This window comes from Sorex araneus, chromosome 3 (genome assembly GCF_027595985.1).
Source record: "Sorex araneus isolate mSorAra2 chromosome 3, mSorAra2.pri, whole genome shotgun sequence".
In the NCBI taxonomy this organism is placed as follows: domain Eukaryota; kingdom Metazoa; phylum Chordata; class Mammalia; order Eulipotyphla; family Soricidae; genus Sorex; species Sorex araneus.
The window spans coordinates 161,095,425-161,113,355 of record NC_073304.1 but is presented as its reverse complement, the minus strand read 5'-3'; the positions used below and the strand labels follow the sequence as shown (position 1 = coordinate 161,113,355).

Here is a 17,931-nt window from a genome sequence, read left to right as displayed (position 1 = left end):
CTTAACAACCATATGTATATGTGTATTTTGTTTTGGGCCACACAAGTAGTGCTCAGGGCTTACTCCTAGCTCTGCACTCAGGACTCACTCCTGGTGGGATTCGAGAACCATATGGGGTACCAAGGATTGAACCCAGGTTGGCTGTGTGCAAGGGAAGTTCCCTTACACACTGTGCTGTCATTCTGACCTCTCCGTAAACAATAATTTTAAATATACATAATCCCAGTATATATATGTGACTCATATATTAATACCCATATTTAATCTTCTATTTGTGGGAATAATTTCTACCTGAAGAGATTTGTAAGCCTGAAGAGATTTGTAAATTTACAAAAAGAGATTTGTAAATTTCTACCTGAAGAGATTTGTAAAAATAAAAATTTTATCTTTAAAGTTAAAATGACTGATTCTCTAGCTTTATATTTTGTTTAGATTCTATTTAGATTTTGTTTGAATAAAGATTCTTCACTCAAACATTCAATCTCTAGCAAACAAATGATAGAATATGGTGTTAAATAAGAAAACTGGAAATGCTCAGTGTGAATTTATGTATATTCATTCAGCAAACATTGCCTCAGGCATTGTACTAGATGCTAGGGAAACAGTGGTAAATAAGACATAGTACCTTCCTTCAAGTAGTTTGCCTTTAAATTAAGGAGACAGTAACAAAATAGAATATTTCAATACAGTGCAATACGTAATGCTTTGTTTTATTTTGGGGGATTGGGCCAACACTTCATGCAAAACAAGCGTTCTTGTACTCTCTCTCTGGCCCAGTACATTATATGCTTTAATAGGGATGGACAGTTTGTGGAAGACAGAAAATTTTCATCCTTGTTATTTAATGTGTATGTGTGGTGAGAGAGTGGAAATAAATAGCAAAATAGAGCTAGAGAGATTGTTCAAATGATTGAGCTACTCAAGAGATAGTTCAAATGAGTATGAAATGATTCATACTTTGAATCTTTGAATGCAGGAGGCCAGGGTTTTATTCCTGGCACCACATGGTCCCCTGAGCACTGCCAGTATAGAGTGTAGATCTGGGTATAGCCTCTGAGTTCCACTCTGGTTTGGCCCCCAAAAAAATTAGGAGGGAGAGGAGAGAGGAAATAGGGGGGAGAGGAGACAGAGGAGAAGAGACAGAGACAGAGAGAGATAGAAAGAAAGAGAGTGTGAGAGAGAGAGAGTTGGCTCTGACTCCTTTTCCATCCTTGGAATAACGTGGTCTTCATAACACTGAGTGCGGCCTTGGAGGTCCCTGAGCACCATTGGAGTGGCTTGGGGTACTCTTAGCACCACAGGGCTTAAGCAGCACTGCATCTTTAGGCCCTAGCATTGAATCCCCACTTGGTGAATGGAGAATTATCAGGAGAGGTTCTTGGGCTCCAAGTACCACTTGGAAGCCCTTATCCCCCCAACCAGGCTCTATTCTTTTTTCTATTTCTGTATCACTATAGCACTGTAATCCTGTTGTTCATATATTTGCTTGAGCGGGCACCAGTAACATCATCATCGTGAGACTTGTTGTTACTGTTTTTGGCATATTGAATATGCCATGGGTAGCTTGCCAGGTTCTGCCATGCGGGCGGGATACTCAGTAGCTTGCCAGGGTCTCCAAGAGGGAACGGGGACTTGAACCCGGGTCGGCTCCGTGCAAGGCAAATGCCTTACCCGCTGTGCTATTGCTCCAGTCCTTCTATTTCTACCTTATTTCTGTTCTTACTAAACAGAAACTCTTTTCTTTTCTTTTTTTTAAAATTTTTATTATATCACCATGTGGAAAGTTACAAAGTTTTCAGGTTTATGTCTCAGTTATACAATATTCAAACACCATCCCTTCACCAGTGCCCATATTCCACCACCAAAATCCCCAGTATACCCCCCGCCCCCGCCCCCCACTCCCAACTGTATAACTGATGAATTTCACTTCATTTTCTCTCTACCTTGATTACATTCCATATTGCAAAACAAAACTCACTATTGTTGTTGGAGTTTCCCCCCAAGGAAGACAGCCCTACTAAGGATGCATACGATAATTGGTTTGCCATTAAAAGATTGTATGTTTTCAGTTTTTAGAAAAGGTCGCGCGGCCGCTAATGTTCGGATGTGTTCCAGTCCCGCAACCCGGAGCCGTGTTGGTTGCTGCTCAGTGTCTCCAGGGCTCCATCTGGAGAAGGTGTACCAGCTGTACCTCCTCCATCTGGATTCCTGGTGTTGTTGGCCAATATTCGAGTCTGGAGCACAGAAACTCTTTTCTGTAGGCAGGTAATCTCACAACCAGTATCTCAATGTTTTGTATATATTTTGTTCCGTTCATTTCTCAATAGTTTTGGATACCTACTGAAAACGATATAATAGACAACAACAAAAAGAGAGAATTCCATTTCTCTAAACTGAAGAGAAGGCAAGATCTGGAAAAGAAAAGAAAAATTAGAAAAATAGAGTGGATGAAGCAAATGTAAGTTAATGAATTACACTTACTATAGAAAAATTTGTATTTAATTTTTTAATGCTATGCTGCTATATTAACTACATGTCATTTTTGGTTTAGATATATTTAAGTTATATAGGATAATATATATAGTTTAATTAAAAATATATAGTTTTATATCATGAATATAAACTGGCAAGCTCCCTGTGGTGTATTCACATTCCAAATACAGTAACAAATATATACATACCTCTCGGAGAGTCCAGCAAGCTACCGAGAGTATCCCACCCACATGGGCAGAGCCTGGCAAGCTACCCTTGGCATATTCGATATGCCAAAAACAGTAACCACAGGTCTCATTCCCCTGACCCTGAAAGAGCCTCCAATCATTGGGAAAAATGAGTGTAAAAAGAGGCTACTAAAATCTCAGGGTTGAGAGGAATAGAGAGGTTACTGGTGCCCACTCCAGTAAATCGACGAACAACAGGATGACAGTGATACAGTGATATCATGGATATATATGAACTGTTTTTATAGCATGGATATAAACTATTTTTACAGTATGAATATATATTAACTACAGCTATCACCTATTCCAAAGAATTTATGTATTGCTTTCTTTCCTCTATTTAGGTACTATGCAGGATCCCTGAAGGCTAATACAACAAATTATAAAACTCTAAGTTTAATTAACACTGCAACAAAAGGACTAATAAAAGCTATTGAAGATAGCGGAATTGATTCTGTGATGGAGTGGGAAGTGGATGAAGTGTTGAACTGGACAAATACACTGAATTTTGATGAGTAAATACATATTGATATTTGGGGGGAGCAATAATAGGCATCATATATTTTCTTCTCTAACATTTCCCACCCCTTTGTTGAATCTTCAAGCCTCAAACATAATCTATTTATTTTTATTCTTTAATTTGATTTTTATAAAGTTGTTAACAATAATTTATTGCATTTAATATTCCAACATCAATCCCACCACCATTACACCTTCCCACCACCATATTTCGAATGTTTCCACCCTGCCCCCAAGTCTGCCCCCAAAGCAGGACCTAAATAATTTTTTGTATTGGATAGCACAGTGGGTAGGGCGTTTGCCTTGCACACAGCCGACCTGGGTTGATTCCTCCGTCCCTCTTGAAAAGCCCAGCAAGCTACCGAGAGAATCCTGCCCGCTCGGCAGAGCCTCGAAAGCTACCTGTGGCTTTTTTATGTATTTGATATGCCAAAAACAGTAACAAGTCTCACAATGGAGACGTTACTGGTGCCCACTCGAGCAACTTGATGAACAACAGGATGACAGTGTGACAGTGTTACATTGTTATCAAACATAATCTCTAAATACACACACACATACACACACACACACACACACACATACACACACACTCTGTAAAGCACTTGCCTGGCATGTTTGGGGTCCTGAGCACTGAAAAGAATAAAGATCAAATTGGGTAAAACACACATATATTTTTCATCAAAAAATAAAAGAGGGAGAACCTTTGTAGCTCAGGTTCAGTTCCCTGAGCACCACTGGGAGTTGTCCTAAGACAGAGCCGGAAATAACTCCTGAGCACTGCCTTGTGTGGCACAAAAACAGAAAAGGAATAATCTAAAAGAAAAGAAAAAAAAGACATGTCTTTTCTTCTCAAATTATGTTCTTATGCCTCAAATCAGCTTTATGTTTATCTTTGGGATTTACAAAGTTTAAGAATATGGAACTTGGGGCTGGAAAAGTAGTACAGCAGGTAGGACACTTACCTTGCGTGGGGCTGACCTGGGTTCGATCCCTACTACTCCATATAGTCTCTCAAACCCCACCATGTGTGATTCCTGAGCACGGAGCCAGGAGTAAGCCCTAAGCACTGCCAGGTTTGGCCCAACCCCCTGCCCCCCAATGTAGATAGATATGAAATTAATACAAGGGCGGTGGCTTAAATAGAAATGCACACACCTAACATATGCAAGGTCCTGAGTCCTATTCTTGACCCTGCATGCCACCCCTTCCCGAAGACTAACCAGGTGTGACCTTGGTGGCCTCCAAGCACTTCTGGCCTAAGTAACCACTGGGCATGAATAATAATGGAAGTGACCCATATATATATACATATATATGCATATATATATACACATATATATTAAAAAGCATAAAATACAAAGGTTGTCTCCACTCTATAGCCGAATCTTCCTGTGTGAGATGTTTAGAATGATAGCTTTTGAAAATTATTCTAAATAACTTTTGTGTGAGGGAAATTTAAAAATATTTAGAATAAACACTTTTTATTTTTAGGTGCCAGGGATTGAACCCAGCACCTCACAAGGTAGAGGAAGGCTAATGCTTTATCTCTGAGTTATATCCCCAACTTAAGAAGTGTTTAGTATAACCAACAGAGTAATGCACTCAAAATCACAATGTTTCTATTTAATATCTAAGAAGATATGTGTAGTAGTGTTGACAAGAATGAAGAAAAATTAGAATTCTTTTATAGTACGAACTATATAGAATGTATAGTGTGTATAGTGTATAGCCATTTTTTATTGAGGTAACTTGGTTTATAATAGTAACATTTGTGCTTTAGATATACAATGTTATTGCACCAAAATTTCCATTGCAGTGCTAATATCCCTCCACTACTGTCTGTAGGTCCCTTTTGTTCACTTTTTTTTTTAAAAAAAAGTATTATTTTGGGATCAGAGCGATAGTACTGTGGGTAGGGCATTTGCTTTGCATGAGGTCAACCCCTCTCTGTCACCCTCTGTGGTCCCCCGAGCCTGCAAGGAGTGATCCCTGAACACAGCCAGGAGGAAGCCCTGAGCAATACCAGGAGTGGCCCCCATTTTTAAAAAAGTATTATAGTTTAAACAACATGGTTGTTAAAATTCTATTCATGTTTATGGGTTTGAGGTATAAAGTTATTACACCTCACTGCTACCAAAGTGCCAAAGACCCTTTTAGGCACTTTATATCATTTCTAGTTACCGCTTCATAATCCTCTCCCTTCCCAACTGTTTGGTAATTTGAAGTTTGTAATCCAAGGTCAAAGCTTTGTCATTATTTGATACTATCTATTCTCTAGTTTTGTTTTTCTGTATACCACATATACCACAGATGAGGGAGATTATCGGTATTTCTCCTCCCGCTGATTTATTTAGTTTAACATTCACAAGATCTTACTTTTCCTTATAGCATAGTAGTATTCCATTGTCTATACAAACTATGATTTCTTTCCTTTTTTTTCTTTGTTGGAAGCACACCCAGCAGTGCTCAGGGGGTTATTCTGACTTTGTGCTTAGGGGGTTCACCCCAGGTGGTGCTCAGGAGGAACATATGGTGCCAAGAATTGAACCCAGACCCCTTGCATGCAAAGCACTCCATCCATTGAGCTATCCCCCTGGCCCTAACCATAATTTCCTTAGCAACTCACCTATTGTTAGATATTTGATTGCTTTCAGATCTTCAGTATTGTAAATGGCACTGTAGTTTATATAGGTGTGCTTTTGTCTTCAAATTAGTATTTTTTCGCTCTCAGGATACATACCAAGGAATGGAATTTGCTGGATCACATAGGAGTTTTATTTAATTTTTGAGAAGTTTCCGTGCTGTTTTTCATATAGACTAAACCAGTTTATAGTTCTACCAACAGTGAATACAGATTTTTTCCCCACAAAACTGGTTGTTTGTAACCTTTGAGATGTAACTATTCTCAATGGTGTGAGGTTATATCTAGTTTTTATTTGCATTCTTTTATTATCTCTGATGCTGAATACTGTTGGCCATCTGAATTTCTTCTTTGGCTAAGTGTCTGATCAAGTTTTCTCTCTAGATTTTGAGGAGATTTTTGTTGTTGTTGTTGTTGTTTTAGGTTGATGGTAGTGCCATTGTTATCCTTTTCTTTGCCAGTGGAGTTGAGTCATTGATGTCAACTTTGAAGTTAGTTTCATGGTAACTTAATTTTTTTATTGTATTTTGTGATTTGTGTGTAACCTCAGGGTATTTAGTTTATTTTATGTTTTGTGTATGGTGTATGACAGTAGTCCAATTTTAGTTCTTTTCATTTGGCTAAGCTTTTGCCCTGACACCATTTATTGAGGCTTTCTGTATTCCACTTTAGGCTCTTGACTCCTTTCGTAAATTTACTGTCATATATATATATATATATATATATATGCATATATATATGAAGGTATAATTTTGGACTCTAAATTATTATCTGTGGTCTAGAGTCTGCTTTTATTCCAGTATCACATTGTTTTTGATTACAGTAGCTTTGTAGTCCAGGAATGCAATGTTTCCCGTCTTCTCCTTTCTCAGGATTGCTTTGACAATTCAGGAAGTTTCATGATATTTTAACACTATATGATTTTTCTTAAAGAATGATGTTGAAATTTTGATAGGGATTACACTGAATCTGTATACAACTTGAGTAGGATGGTCATTCTGAGATTGCTTATTTTTCTAGTCCATAATCATGGCATATCTTCCCATTTTAATGTTTTTATTTCTTTTTAATAGTAATATCTTTTTTTGATGTATGTCTTTCACCTCATTTTATTTGCTTTTGTGTTATTCTTTGCTTGGTGGGAGGGCATAATGGCAGTGCTCAGGGATTATTCCTGGCTCTGTACTTAGGACTCATTGCTGGGGATGCTTGAAGGACCATATGCATGCAGTAAGAGATCAGGATTGGTTGCATGCAAGGCAACTGCCATAACCTGTGTATCCTATCTCCAGCTCTTACCGCCTTTTAATGTTGATTCTTAGGTATCAGATATTAATTGTTTGGGAAGAAGGGAATGTTCCAAACAGTACTCAGGGGACCTGGGGACATTTCTTGAAGATACTCAGTTCAGTTGCATGAAATTGATGATGAAGTCCAGAGACCAGCAGGTAAGATGCTTGCCTTGCATGCAGCCAACATAGGTTCGATAGCCTGCAAGAGTTCCCTGAGTCCTCCAGGAGTGATTCCTAAGTACAGGCTAGAAATAAGCCCTGAGCAGTGCTGGATATGGTTCCAAAACAAAAGAAAAGTAAAAACTTGATGGTTCAGTGCTTGGGCCTGACAATCAGATATTACTCAGACCCAGCAGTACTGGTGGTTACCCTGGTGCTGCACCAGGACCACCAGGGCTATACTTGATGGTTCTGGGGGGATGGGGGAACATGCAATTTCTGAGCTCTAATTTCTGAGGTCTGACTTGAGGCCTAATGCATGTAAGATGCTTGTTATAACTCTATGAAGTAGCTTCCTGTTCCTGGTATTTGGGTTTTCTGGATGCAATTTTAAATAGGTTTTTTTTTAGTATTTTTCTCTTCTACATCATTGCATATAGGATGTTGCAGATTTATGTGTATTGATTTTATAGCCTCCACTTTACTGTGCAGGTTTTTCTTTGTTTTTATGCCATACCTGGCAGTGCTTAGGGCTTACTTCACTCTGTGCTCAGTGATCACTCAGTGCTGGGATCATATATGGTCCTTTGAATTGAACCAGTGCCAGACACTTGTAAGGCAATTGCACAGATTTATGTTTCTAAAATGTATTTTGATGGAATCTTTAGGGTTTCCTATCTATTTAATCTTATAATCTGTAAATAGTGACAGTTTAACTTCGTTTTGATTTTAATTCCTTTAATTTTGTTTTCTTTCATAGTAGTTCCATACTATGATGAATAACAGTGGTAAGAATAGATGTCCTTTCCTTGTACCTGATCTTAGAGTGATGAGGGCTTTCAGCCATTGAGTATAATATGAGTTTGTTGCATATAACCTTTACTATATTGAGATAAATTACTTGTCTTCATTTTGTTGAGCTTTTTAATCTTAACTCACACCCCGTGATGCTCAGAACTGGTTCTATGCTCCAGAATCACTCCTGGCAGGGCTTGTGGTACCATATATGTTACCAGGGATCAAGCTGGAGTCAGCTGCATATAAGGCAAATGTCATATCTGGTATACTATCTCCCCGGCTCCTATCATTTTTAGGCTACCATTTGCCAGTTTTTACTTTGGTAGCCAAATTCAAATATCTCTTGTTTTTTTTTTCCTTTTGGGTCACGCCCAACAATGCACAGGTGTTAATTCCTGGCTCTGCACTAAGGAATAGTGGTGCTCCTCAGGGGACCATGTGGGATGCTGGGAATTGAACCCGGGTCAGCCGCGTGCAAGGCAAATGCCCTATCCACTATGCTATCGCTCCAGCCCCTCAATTGTCTATTGTAAGCAGCAGAAAGTTGATTTTCTTTCTAGTCTTTTTCTCCACTCTGTACAGGCCTCTTGACTGGTGAGTTAAGACAATTGAGGTTTGCAAAATCATTAAAATACAAGAATTTATCTCTGTTTTTCTGTATAGATTCATGTAGACCTTGGTTGCCATCTGGAGTTTATGCTTACTAATTCCTGACAGAGATTGTGGCTTTGGGTTTGTGTTGGTGGGGCTCTGCTGAACAAAACCCAAAAACAAACCAAAAAAGACTTACTGACTGTCCTCTGTGGGCCATTGCAATCCAATGGTGAACTATGACTTAAGCCCAGTTTAGGAAACAAGGTTGTTCTTCATGTGGATGACTGTGACAACACATGGGAACAGCCTGAAAAGAATGAAGATAGGTGGGGAGAGGGTGTCTGCTCTGGTGGGAAAAGAAAACAAGACTGTCATCCTCTAATCTGAATACCTCTCTCTGGTAATTGATGAAAATTCCCAATGAATTCTCTCATGGGGAATAGAAAGGTTAAAAACATAATAACTAGGCCTAAGAGATTGTTCAATGGGCTTAGCACTTGCTTTATATGGGATACAGCCCAGGTTTAATTTGTAGCAACACATGGACCCCTGAGCACCACTGGAATGACCTCTGAGCACAAGTCTGGAGTAGTCAACCCCTACCTCCAGAACAAACAAAAAAAACAGCATAAAATATTAAGGCTTGAAGAGATTGTGGTTTTTATTTCAATTATACATGGAGTTGGAGATGAATATACTGAGATTTTCTTTGATTTACAATGTAGATATCTAATATGCCCAAATTGTATATAGTTTCTTGGGTAAACCTTATTGACTATGATACTGCCACTGCACAAAGCTAATTTCTCAACTCATTCTCTGACTTGAGTATTGTTATAATTTTATATCAATTGTAAATTCTTAGAAAGTTTTTCTGTGAGACTTATACAATAAATTTAAGTGGAATTTAAAATAATTATTTCTGTAGCATTACTAATTTCAATTACTGACCACAGACTTTTGCACGAATCTTCTCTAATTGTCATAGATATTAGGAATAAGCACCTTTTTACCTATGTATTTAGGATAATCATAGCCTACTTTGCTTTAGATCTTTGTAATTGTCTAGATATATCTAATGGTTTAAGAAAGCCTGGTTTGATGAGAATTTATTAATTTCCCCTTAGGAGAATTGGTAACTACTAATTATTTGAAGAAGTTGCTTCAGAATCTATGGACAAGGGCCAGAGAGAAAATACAGGGCTCAAGGCACTTGCCTTGCATACTGCTAACCATTTTGATCCTAGCACTGCGTATGGTCTCCTGAGCACTGCTAGGAGTGATCCCTGAGCACAGCTAAGTGTGACCCAAATATCCTCAAATAGTATCACTGTCATCCGTTGATCAAATCGTTGATCATCGATTTGCTCAAGCGGGCACCAGTAATGCTCCATTCATCCCTGCCGAGTGCTAGTGTAGCCCGATGGCTTATTGGGGGCTCTTTCAGGATCAGGGGAATCAGGACCATCATTGTACTGTTTTTGGCATCTTGAGTACACTATGGGTAGCTTGCCAGGCTCTGCTGTGTGGGGGGGATACTCTCAATAGCTTGCTGGGCTCTCTGAGAGGGACGGAGGCTTTTGGGGCAGCCTCTAATCACCTTTACAGGTGCTCCAGTCTACTGAATATAAGCTTTTGGTCGACTGGCATGTTGTAACAATCTATACTGACAGACACACACCTGCCTGCATCTCTGGGAAGCACCTGGGACATCTGCAGCCTCAGGTTGATCTCCTTGATGTTGATGGAGTGCGCCTGGAGGTTGTTGAGCAGCTGGCAGAGCAAGACCCTCTCAAGGAGAGTCTGTGCCAGGTCGAACACCTGCGCCGAGTCCCAGGTCACCTGGTGGTTGGCTGATAGCACCCCACAGTGGATGAGCCACTGCACGCACTGCAAATAAAAAAACAATCTATGGACAAGTTTTCAGTTGTTGTACCATGCGTAAGTATGGTCCATCATATTGAACATCATATTGAATGATACAAACCAGTTTCTTCCCAAAGGATTTTGTGCTTTTCTTTTGTTATCACATATGGATGCTCTCTAGAAAGAAATCAAGTGTATCTTTAGATGCACATTGCAACACTGAGTACACTGAGTACTTAGTATATCAACTGTTATAATCTTTTTTTTTTTTTTTGCTTTTTGGGTCACACCCAGCGATGCTCAGGGGTTACTCCTGGCTTTGCACTCAGGAATTACTCCTGGCGGTGCTTGGGGGACCATATGGGATGCCGGGGATCGAACCGAGGTCGGCCGTGTGCAAGGCGAACGCCCTACCCGTTGTGCTATCGCTCCGGCCCCTCAACTGTTATAATCTTGCAGAATAGCGTCAACTTCAGTAATAAACTCAAGAACACTGATGAGCACTCTTGCAAATTCTATAGTATCCAGAGATATGTCACTGTTTGTCCTTAGAACATAACAGCCCCTGATCATAACCACTGAGTCACCCACAATGCCACATGATGGGTATGGTGATCATTGCTACTGTTCACCCTGCTGGATTTTCAAGGGCATAGTCTCTATCAAGATAGCTGTTAATTTTTCAGGATATTCATATTTTTCAAACAAGTTAATTTTTTGGAAGGAACAGGGACCAAAAATATATGTACCTATCCCAGATATGTACTTATCCAAATATATACCTGTCCCAAATGTGTATTTTTGTCTGGGGGATTCCTGGTGGTGCTCAGGGCTTACCGCTGGTTCTGTGCTCAGCGATCACTCCTGGTGAGGCTCATGCCAAGGATCAAATCCAGGTTGGCTGCATGCAAACTAAGTGCCTTACCCACTGTACTATCTCTCTGTCCCTAGCCCTTCAAATATTCTTTTAACCCGATCTGTGAGAGTTCTTTGTGTATTTTATGGGCTCTTATATATATATATATGTATATATATATTCTGAGTAGGGACTTTTGGACAATAGAAATGTTAAATTGGGGGACTGGAGAGAGAAGAGGAGGTAAAGTGTTTGCCTTGTCTGCATCCCATACACGACGTATGGTCTGCTAAGCACCACAAGGGATCACTTCTAAGTACAGAGCCAGGGATTGGCCTTGAGCACCACCGGGTGTGCTAAAATAAATTGATCTCTGCTAAATATACCAGAATGTAATAGCCTTACATTTACTTGACACAGCAATGACAGCACTGTTGCTCTAGCAGATAAAAACACACCCTTCAGGGGCTGGAGCGATAGCACACCAGGTTGGGTGTTTGCTTGCACGCGGCTGACCCGACTTTGATTCCCAGCATCCTATATGGTCCTCCGAGAACCACCAGGAGTAATTCCTGAGTGCATGAGCCAGGAGTAACCCCTGTGCATCGCCGGGTGTGACCCAAAAAGAAAAAAAAAACCCACACCCTTCAAATTTACACTGACATGTCAGACTTAGGTCAGTAATCTAGAACTAAGGAGAAAATTTTCTCATCTCCTGAATTTTCCTGCCAAGAGTTTTCTTTTCACACACAATTCAGAAAATGATGGGGCCAAAGACCTGGTATAGCTGGTAGGATGTTTGCTTTGCATGTGGCTTTGTTTAATCCCCAGCACCACATTAGGTCCCCCAATCCCCACCAGGAGTGATTCCGGAGTGCAGAGCCAAGAGCGCTAGTCCTGAGCTGCCAGGTATGCACCATAGCCCTGCCAGTAAAAAAAAAAGGAAGAAAAGAAAAGAAATTGAGGTATTAGCTGAGGACAAGATCTTGCAGGAAGAACAGGATGTAAAAAAGGAAAGATCCTAGAGGAAGACCAAGGGCACTATTAGCAGAGATGGTGGGCATGGTTTCTGTACCTCCTCCAGCAAGTTGTCTGGGGGATTGCCTCAGGAGCATGAGAGCTATTTTACAATGGGAAAGTTCTAATATTAAAAATGTGGAACAACCCATTAGTCATCACTAATCCAAGAGTTTTATAGGGAAAGTGAAATTTTTAGAAGTAGACGCTAATGAATCAACTTATTCTTATAATTTGATTTATGAATGCTCATATAATGTGCTTAGGTATATGGCCAACTGGAAGGAAATTGCTACAAGCAAGTCATCAACTAACTTCAAAAGTAGGTATATTTAGCAATACTTTAAAGATAATTCTTGTGAGTGAAACCAATACTTCTTACACATGTACACATTTATAAGCATCTAACATTTCAGCACCATGATACATAAATATAGATGAATCTGCCAAGTCATTTTTATATTGTTTTATGGGGGGTAGCTATGGGGTAGCCCATACCCATCAGTGCTCAGCATTTCCTCCTGACTCTGTGCTAAGGGCTCGTTCTTGGTGAGGCTCAGGGGACACTGATGTGCAGCAAATCAACCTGACTGGCTACATGGTAGGTGGGTGCCTCACCCAATTTACTGTCTCTCTGGTCTCAATTTTACCTTTGTGTGTCAGATTTCTATTTGGAAATCAAAAGAAATTTTCCTCTTAGGAATAAATTAGATGGGCTAAAAAAAATCCTCTCAAAAACTTACTTGAACATTCATGTTTTAGGTAATGATTTTATATGTTTTGGGGCCACACCCAGTGGCTCAGGTCTTCCTCCTGGCTCTGGGCTCAAGGATAACTCCTGATGGGTTTGGGGAACCATATGAGGTGCCAGGGATCTCTTCTGGATTGGCTGCATGCAAAGCAAGCGCTTTCCCTGCTCATTGTATTATCTCTTCAGCCTCTTTGGGTAATAATTTTAAATGAGCAGAATACACTTGGGAAAATAATTTTAGAAATACCACTGTTGCCCTTTCAGTGGTCTGTGACACTGAACTGAAAGTGAGAACATCTTGAAACAGCTTATCATACACCATCATATCCCAGAAATATCAATATTTCTTACATTGCCCAAGAATATGGTTACTCCAAATATGAGTTCTATCCTGCTATTATAATGTAAGTGTCCATAAAGTGTTCTTTGTGGTATATTGATTCAGACTGCCCAGTTTTAATTTTGGTGCTGTGTTTCCTGGCTGTGTGAATTTAGGCAAGTTACTAGCTCAAGGTCTTTTACTATAAAATTAGAATAGCATACCTAATTGTCATAGGTTGTTGTGTAGTAGGATGAAGTGATACATATAAAGAGTTTTGTGAGTACTGGAATTTGAATTGATGCATGCTGACTCCAGATTCCATGCTCTTAACCACGGCTACCTTAGTTTCCCCATGGTACTTAAAAACCCAACTATTTCATGGCTTTCTGGCTCTGGCCTTGCTTTACATTCTTTTTAATTTTTTTTTTCAAATTTCAGAAGAATTTATTTTTTATTTATTTATTTTTTAAAATTTATTTATTTTTAATTAGTGAATCACCATGAGGGTAGTTACAGATTTATACATTTTTGTGCTCATGTTTCCCCCATACAAAGTTTGAGAACCCATCCCTTCACCAGTGCCCATTCTCCACCACCGGTACACCCAACATCCCTTCTACCCTCCCCAATCCCATCTTCCCCCACCCCACCCTGCCACTGTGGCAGGGCATTTCCTTTTGTTCTCTCTCATTAGGTGTTGTGGTTCACAATAGAGGTGTTGAGTGACCACTGTGTTCAGTCTCTAGACCACATTTAGCCCGCATCACCCTTCCCCCGCATGGCCTCCGACCCACCGCATTATACTTGGTGATCCCTTCTCTGAGTTGCCCTCTCCCCAGAATGTGAGGCCAGCTTCCAAGCCATGGAGTCAACCTCCTGGTACTTATTTCTACTATTCTTCTATTCTTGGGTGTTAGTCTCCTACTCTGTTATTCTCTATTCCACAGATGAGTCTTGCTTTACATTCTTAATGTGTCCTGTTTTCACCCTCACAGCAACTTCATCATCACTCGCTTCTTTCCTATTTTTATTAAAAAATTTTAATTGGATCACCGTGAAATACAGTTACAATATTGTTCATAATTTAGTTTCAGTCATACAATGTTCCAACACCCATCCCTTCACCAGCGCACATTTTCAGCCACCACTGTCACGAGTTTACCTCCCACCTTCTGCCCCAGCCTGCCTCTATGGCAGACATTTTTCTTCTCTCTCGCTCTCTCTCTTTTCCCTTTTTTCTCTTAGGCATTGAGGTTTGCAACACTTACTGAAATGCTATCATGCATGCATATCATTTTATCTCCTTTCAGCACCTAATTCTTGTACTGAATCCAATTGTCATTGTCATAGTGGCCCCTTCTCTGTCACAACTGCACTCTGCCCTCTCTCTTTGTGGCAGGCTTCTTACCACTGCCAGGAGGACCTGTTGCCTCCTATTGTCTTTGAGTATTATTCTCATACTATGTTTTTTATATCCCACAAGAGTGGATTTTGTCTTTCCTCCTCCCAACTCATTTTGCTCAGCATGATACTCTACATGTCTATCCATGTGTAAGCAAATTTAATTATTTCATTTTTCCCAATGTTTTGCTTATTTTTATTTTTTATTAAGTAATTCACAATATTTTTTTTGCATTTAATATTCGAACACCAATCCCACCATCATCACACCTTCCCACTACCATATTTCAAATGTTTCCATCCCGAACCCCAACCTCTGTTTCAAAGCAGAACCAAAATAATTTATTTTGTATTGTTCGTTATGAAAAACTGCTGAAAATGCCCCAAAAAAGTTTCCTTAGAGGAAAGAGTGTGAAAATTATTGTATTTCACCCAGGGGCCATTAAGCCCTTTTATAAGAGATCACTGATATGTTGTTAAAGGTTAAGCCTTGTGTGCTTATATATATATATATACACACATATATATATATATATGTAATACCATATATGTGTATATGTATATTTTTTCCTCTAAGGATGGTTGCCTTACTTTGAACCCCATCAAATGTGGTGCAATACTCTTGGAAAATGGCTAGTGTGAGGTATGAGTTGTTGCTCAACTGTGACTGTGGCCACATTCACTTGTGAGTGAGGTTCGGCCCGAGCATGTGGAGAAGAGCCGTGAGCCTTGCAACAGTTGAGTTCTGGAGGTTTTCTGCTCCTGGGGCAGGGTCCCTTGGGGCGGGTGGAGCACCCTAAGTGAAACAGCCTGGCGCAGGGTCAGGTGGCATGGTTATCTCTTGCTCATTTTTAAAGTCAACGCTTTTCTATAAAACTCTTTAATTATCTTCACTAGAGGGCAGAACACATTGTAGGTTCTTAGTGATGGTTAAAAAATAAAAAATAATGACAAATACTAAAGTGGAAGCAGGGGCAGGAGAGATAGTATAGCAGGTAACGTGCATGCCTTGCATGCGGCAGACCCAGGTTCAGTCCTGACATCTCTTATTATAGTAACCTGAGCACTGCCAGTTGTGATGCCTGAGCACAAAGAAGTAAATCCTGAACATTGTTGGATATGTCCCAAAAACAGAAAACAGAAAAAGGAACAGAGAATATAAATTACTACTAGTGATATTAGTATGGAAAGGGAAACTGCATGGTAATCAAAAGGAAAATAAATGAAAATTTTATGTATTGGAAGTTTGCATTATAACAAGTCAATGGGAAGATGACACACTGAAGATTTTGGCATTGGAGAAGAGAGAAAATGTGTGCTAGCTGTTTCTTCAAGAATTTAGAGCAGATTTGAATACTTGCTTGAGAAAAAAAGGTATCTCCACTTTGAAATAAAAATTATTGGCTAGGGACAGAAACAATGGCACAGTGGATAGAGTCTTATATGTGGCTGACCTGAGTTTGATCTCTCATATCCTTGAGCACTGCTGGTGTGGCCCAAAATACAAAAAATAATTAATGTAAACTAAAAAAATTATTGGCTAGTAGTTAATTACAGAAGACTAAATGCCAAACTAAAGTCTAGAGTCTTTTGGGAGTATCTGGGGCTTAAGTCACACCCAGCAGTGATGTGAGGGCTACTTCTGGCTCTGTGCCCAGGGATCACACCTGGCAGTGCTTGGAGACAATATGTGGTACCTAGGATCAAACCAGAATTGGCCACATCAAACTAAGGTAAATACCTTCACCCCATATTATCTCTCTGGTCCCTAAAGTCTAGGTTCTTTATATATAACACCACATTTTAAATCTCACAGAAATATGAGGAGGAAAGCTATTAGTCCCATTTTGTAGATGAGAATGTTTAGATTTAAAAGAGGTTAAATAACTTGTCTTAAATCACACAGCTAATTATTAAGTAGATAAGACCTCAAATCCAGGTCCTGCATAGGCTTTTGTAGAGATAATGAAAGGTAGTGAAAAGCAGAATTAACTCAGAAAAATTGGGCTATTTATAATTCAGTTAACTAGGATATAAAGAAAGTTGCTCTAAAAATGGTTAGAGGAATGTGGAATAGAGCTTACCTGGCCATTTTGTAGTTTATTTGTATCTTATCACACCTGAGATCTTTCTAATCTTTTGTTATTCTTCTCTAGCTTTCCCTTTTCATCAAGTACATGAAATAATACATGAAGATTTATCACAGGCAGGAATGGGACCATCAGATCATACTGCAAATGAGAATATTGATGTAAAACCAAGATCTCATTCATGAACACTTGATTCCACATATGAAATATAACATTTTCTTTTGAGCCAGAGTCTTCAAGTCCAAGACTGATTTACCAGCCAATAGAGTTTATTCAGACTAGAGTGACTTATAAAGTCTTTACACAGAATATGATTTATTTAAGCTAGGAAGTTTAATCAAATAGATTGTCAGACTAAATACAGCAGTCATAAAAAATGTCTGAATTATTCCTGGTATTATGAGAAACTATAGTACTTACAATCATATTTAAATAAAGACATGTATAAAAATATTTGTATTATTTTCTTGTTACTCTACACATTTAGGCTAAACAGAGCTCTTTTTCCATTTACTCAATATCCAAGCAGGCTTCTTACCAGACCTGAAGGTGATAGTACAACACTAAGGGGCTTGCCTTGCATGTAGCTAACCCAGGTTCCATTCCAAGCATCCTATAAGATCCCCTGATCCTGGCAGGAGGGATCCTGAGCATAGAGCCAGGAGTAAGCCCTGAGCACCACCAGATTTGACCCAAGTCAAAACAAAGCAAAACAAAACCCACACTGTGCTTCTTCCTTTCCCCACTATGCCTCTTTGCTTTTCTTTGTCTCTACCTACTTTGTCATCTCAGTTGCCTTTATCTTCCTCATTTTCACTTCCAGTTAGTTCTACCACCAGTGTATTTTATTTTATTTTATTTTAACTTTTTATTAAATCACCATGTGGAAAGTTACAAAGTTC

At 39.4% G+C, this 17,931-nt stretch overlaps 1 protein-coding gene across 1 annotated transcript in view; it reads left to right on the top strand.

The window, feature by feature from the left end:
* C3H11orf65 (chromosome 3 C11orf65 homolog) overlaps positions 1-17,387 on the top strand; it is a 33,560-nt gene extending 16,173 nt beyond the window's left edge. Inside the window, exons 6-8 of the mRNA XM_055132369.1 lie at positions 2,328-2,458; positions 3,065-3,235; positions 17,096-17,387. Of these exons, the coding sequence (XP_054988344.1) occupies positions 2,328-2,458; positions 3,065-3,235; positions 17,096-17,120 (327 nt within the window). The 3' untranslated portion in view covers positions 17,121-17,387. The remainder of the gene's footprint in view (positions 1-2,327; positions 2,459-3,064; positions 3,236-17,095) is intronic.
* Positions 17,388-17,931: the final 544 nt, after the last annotated feature.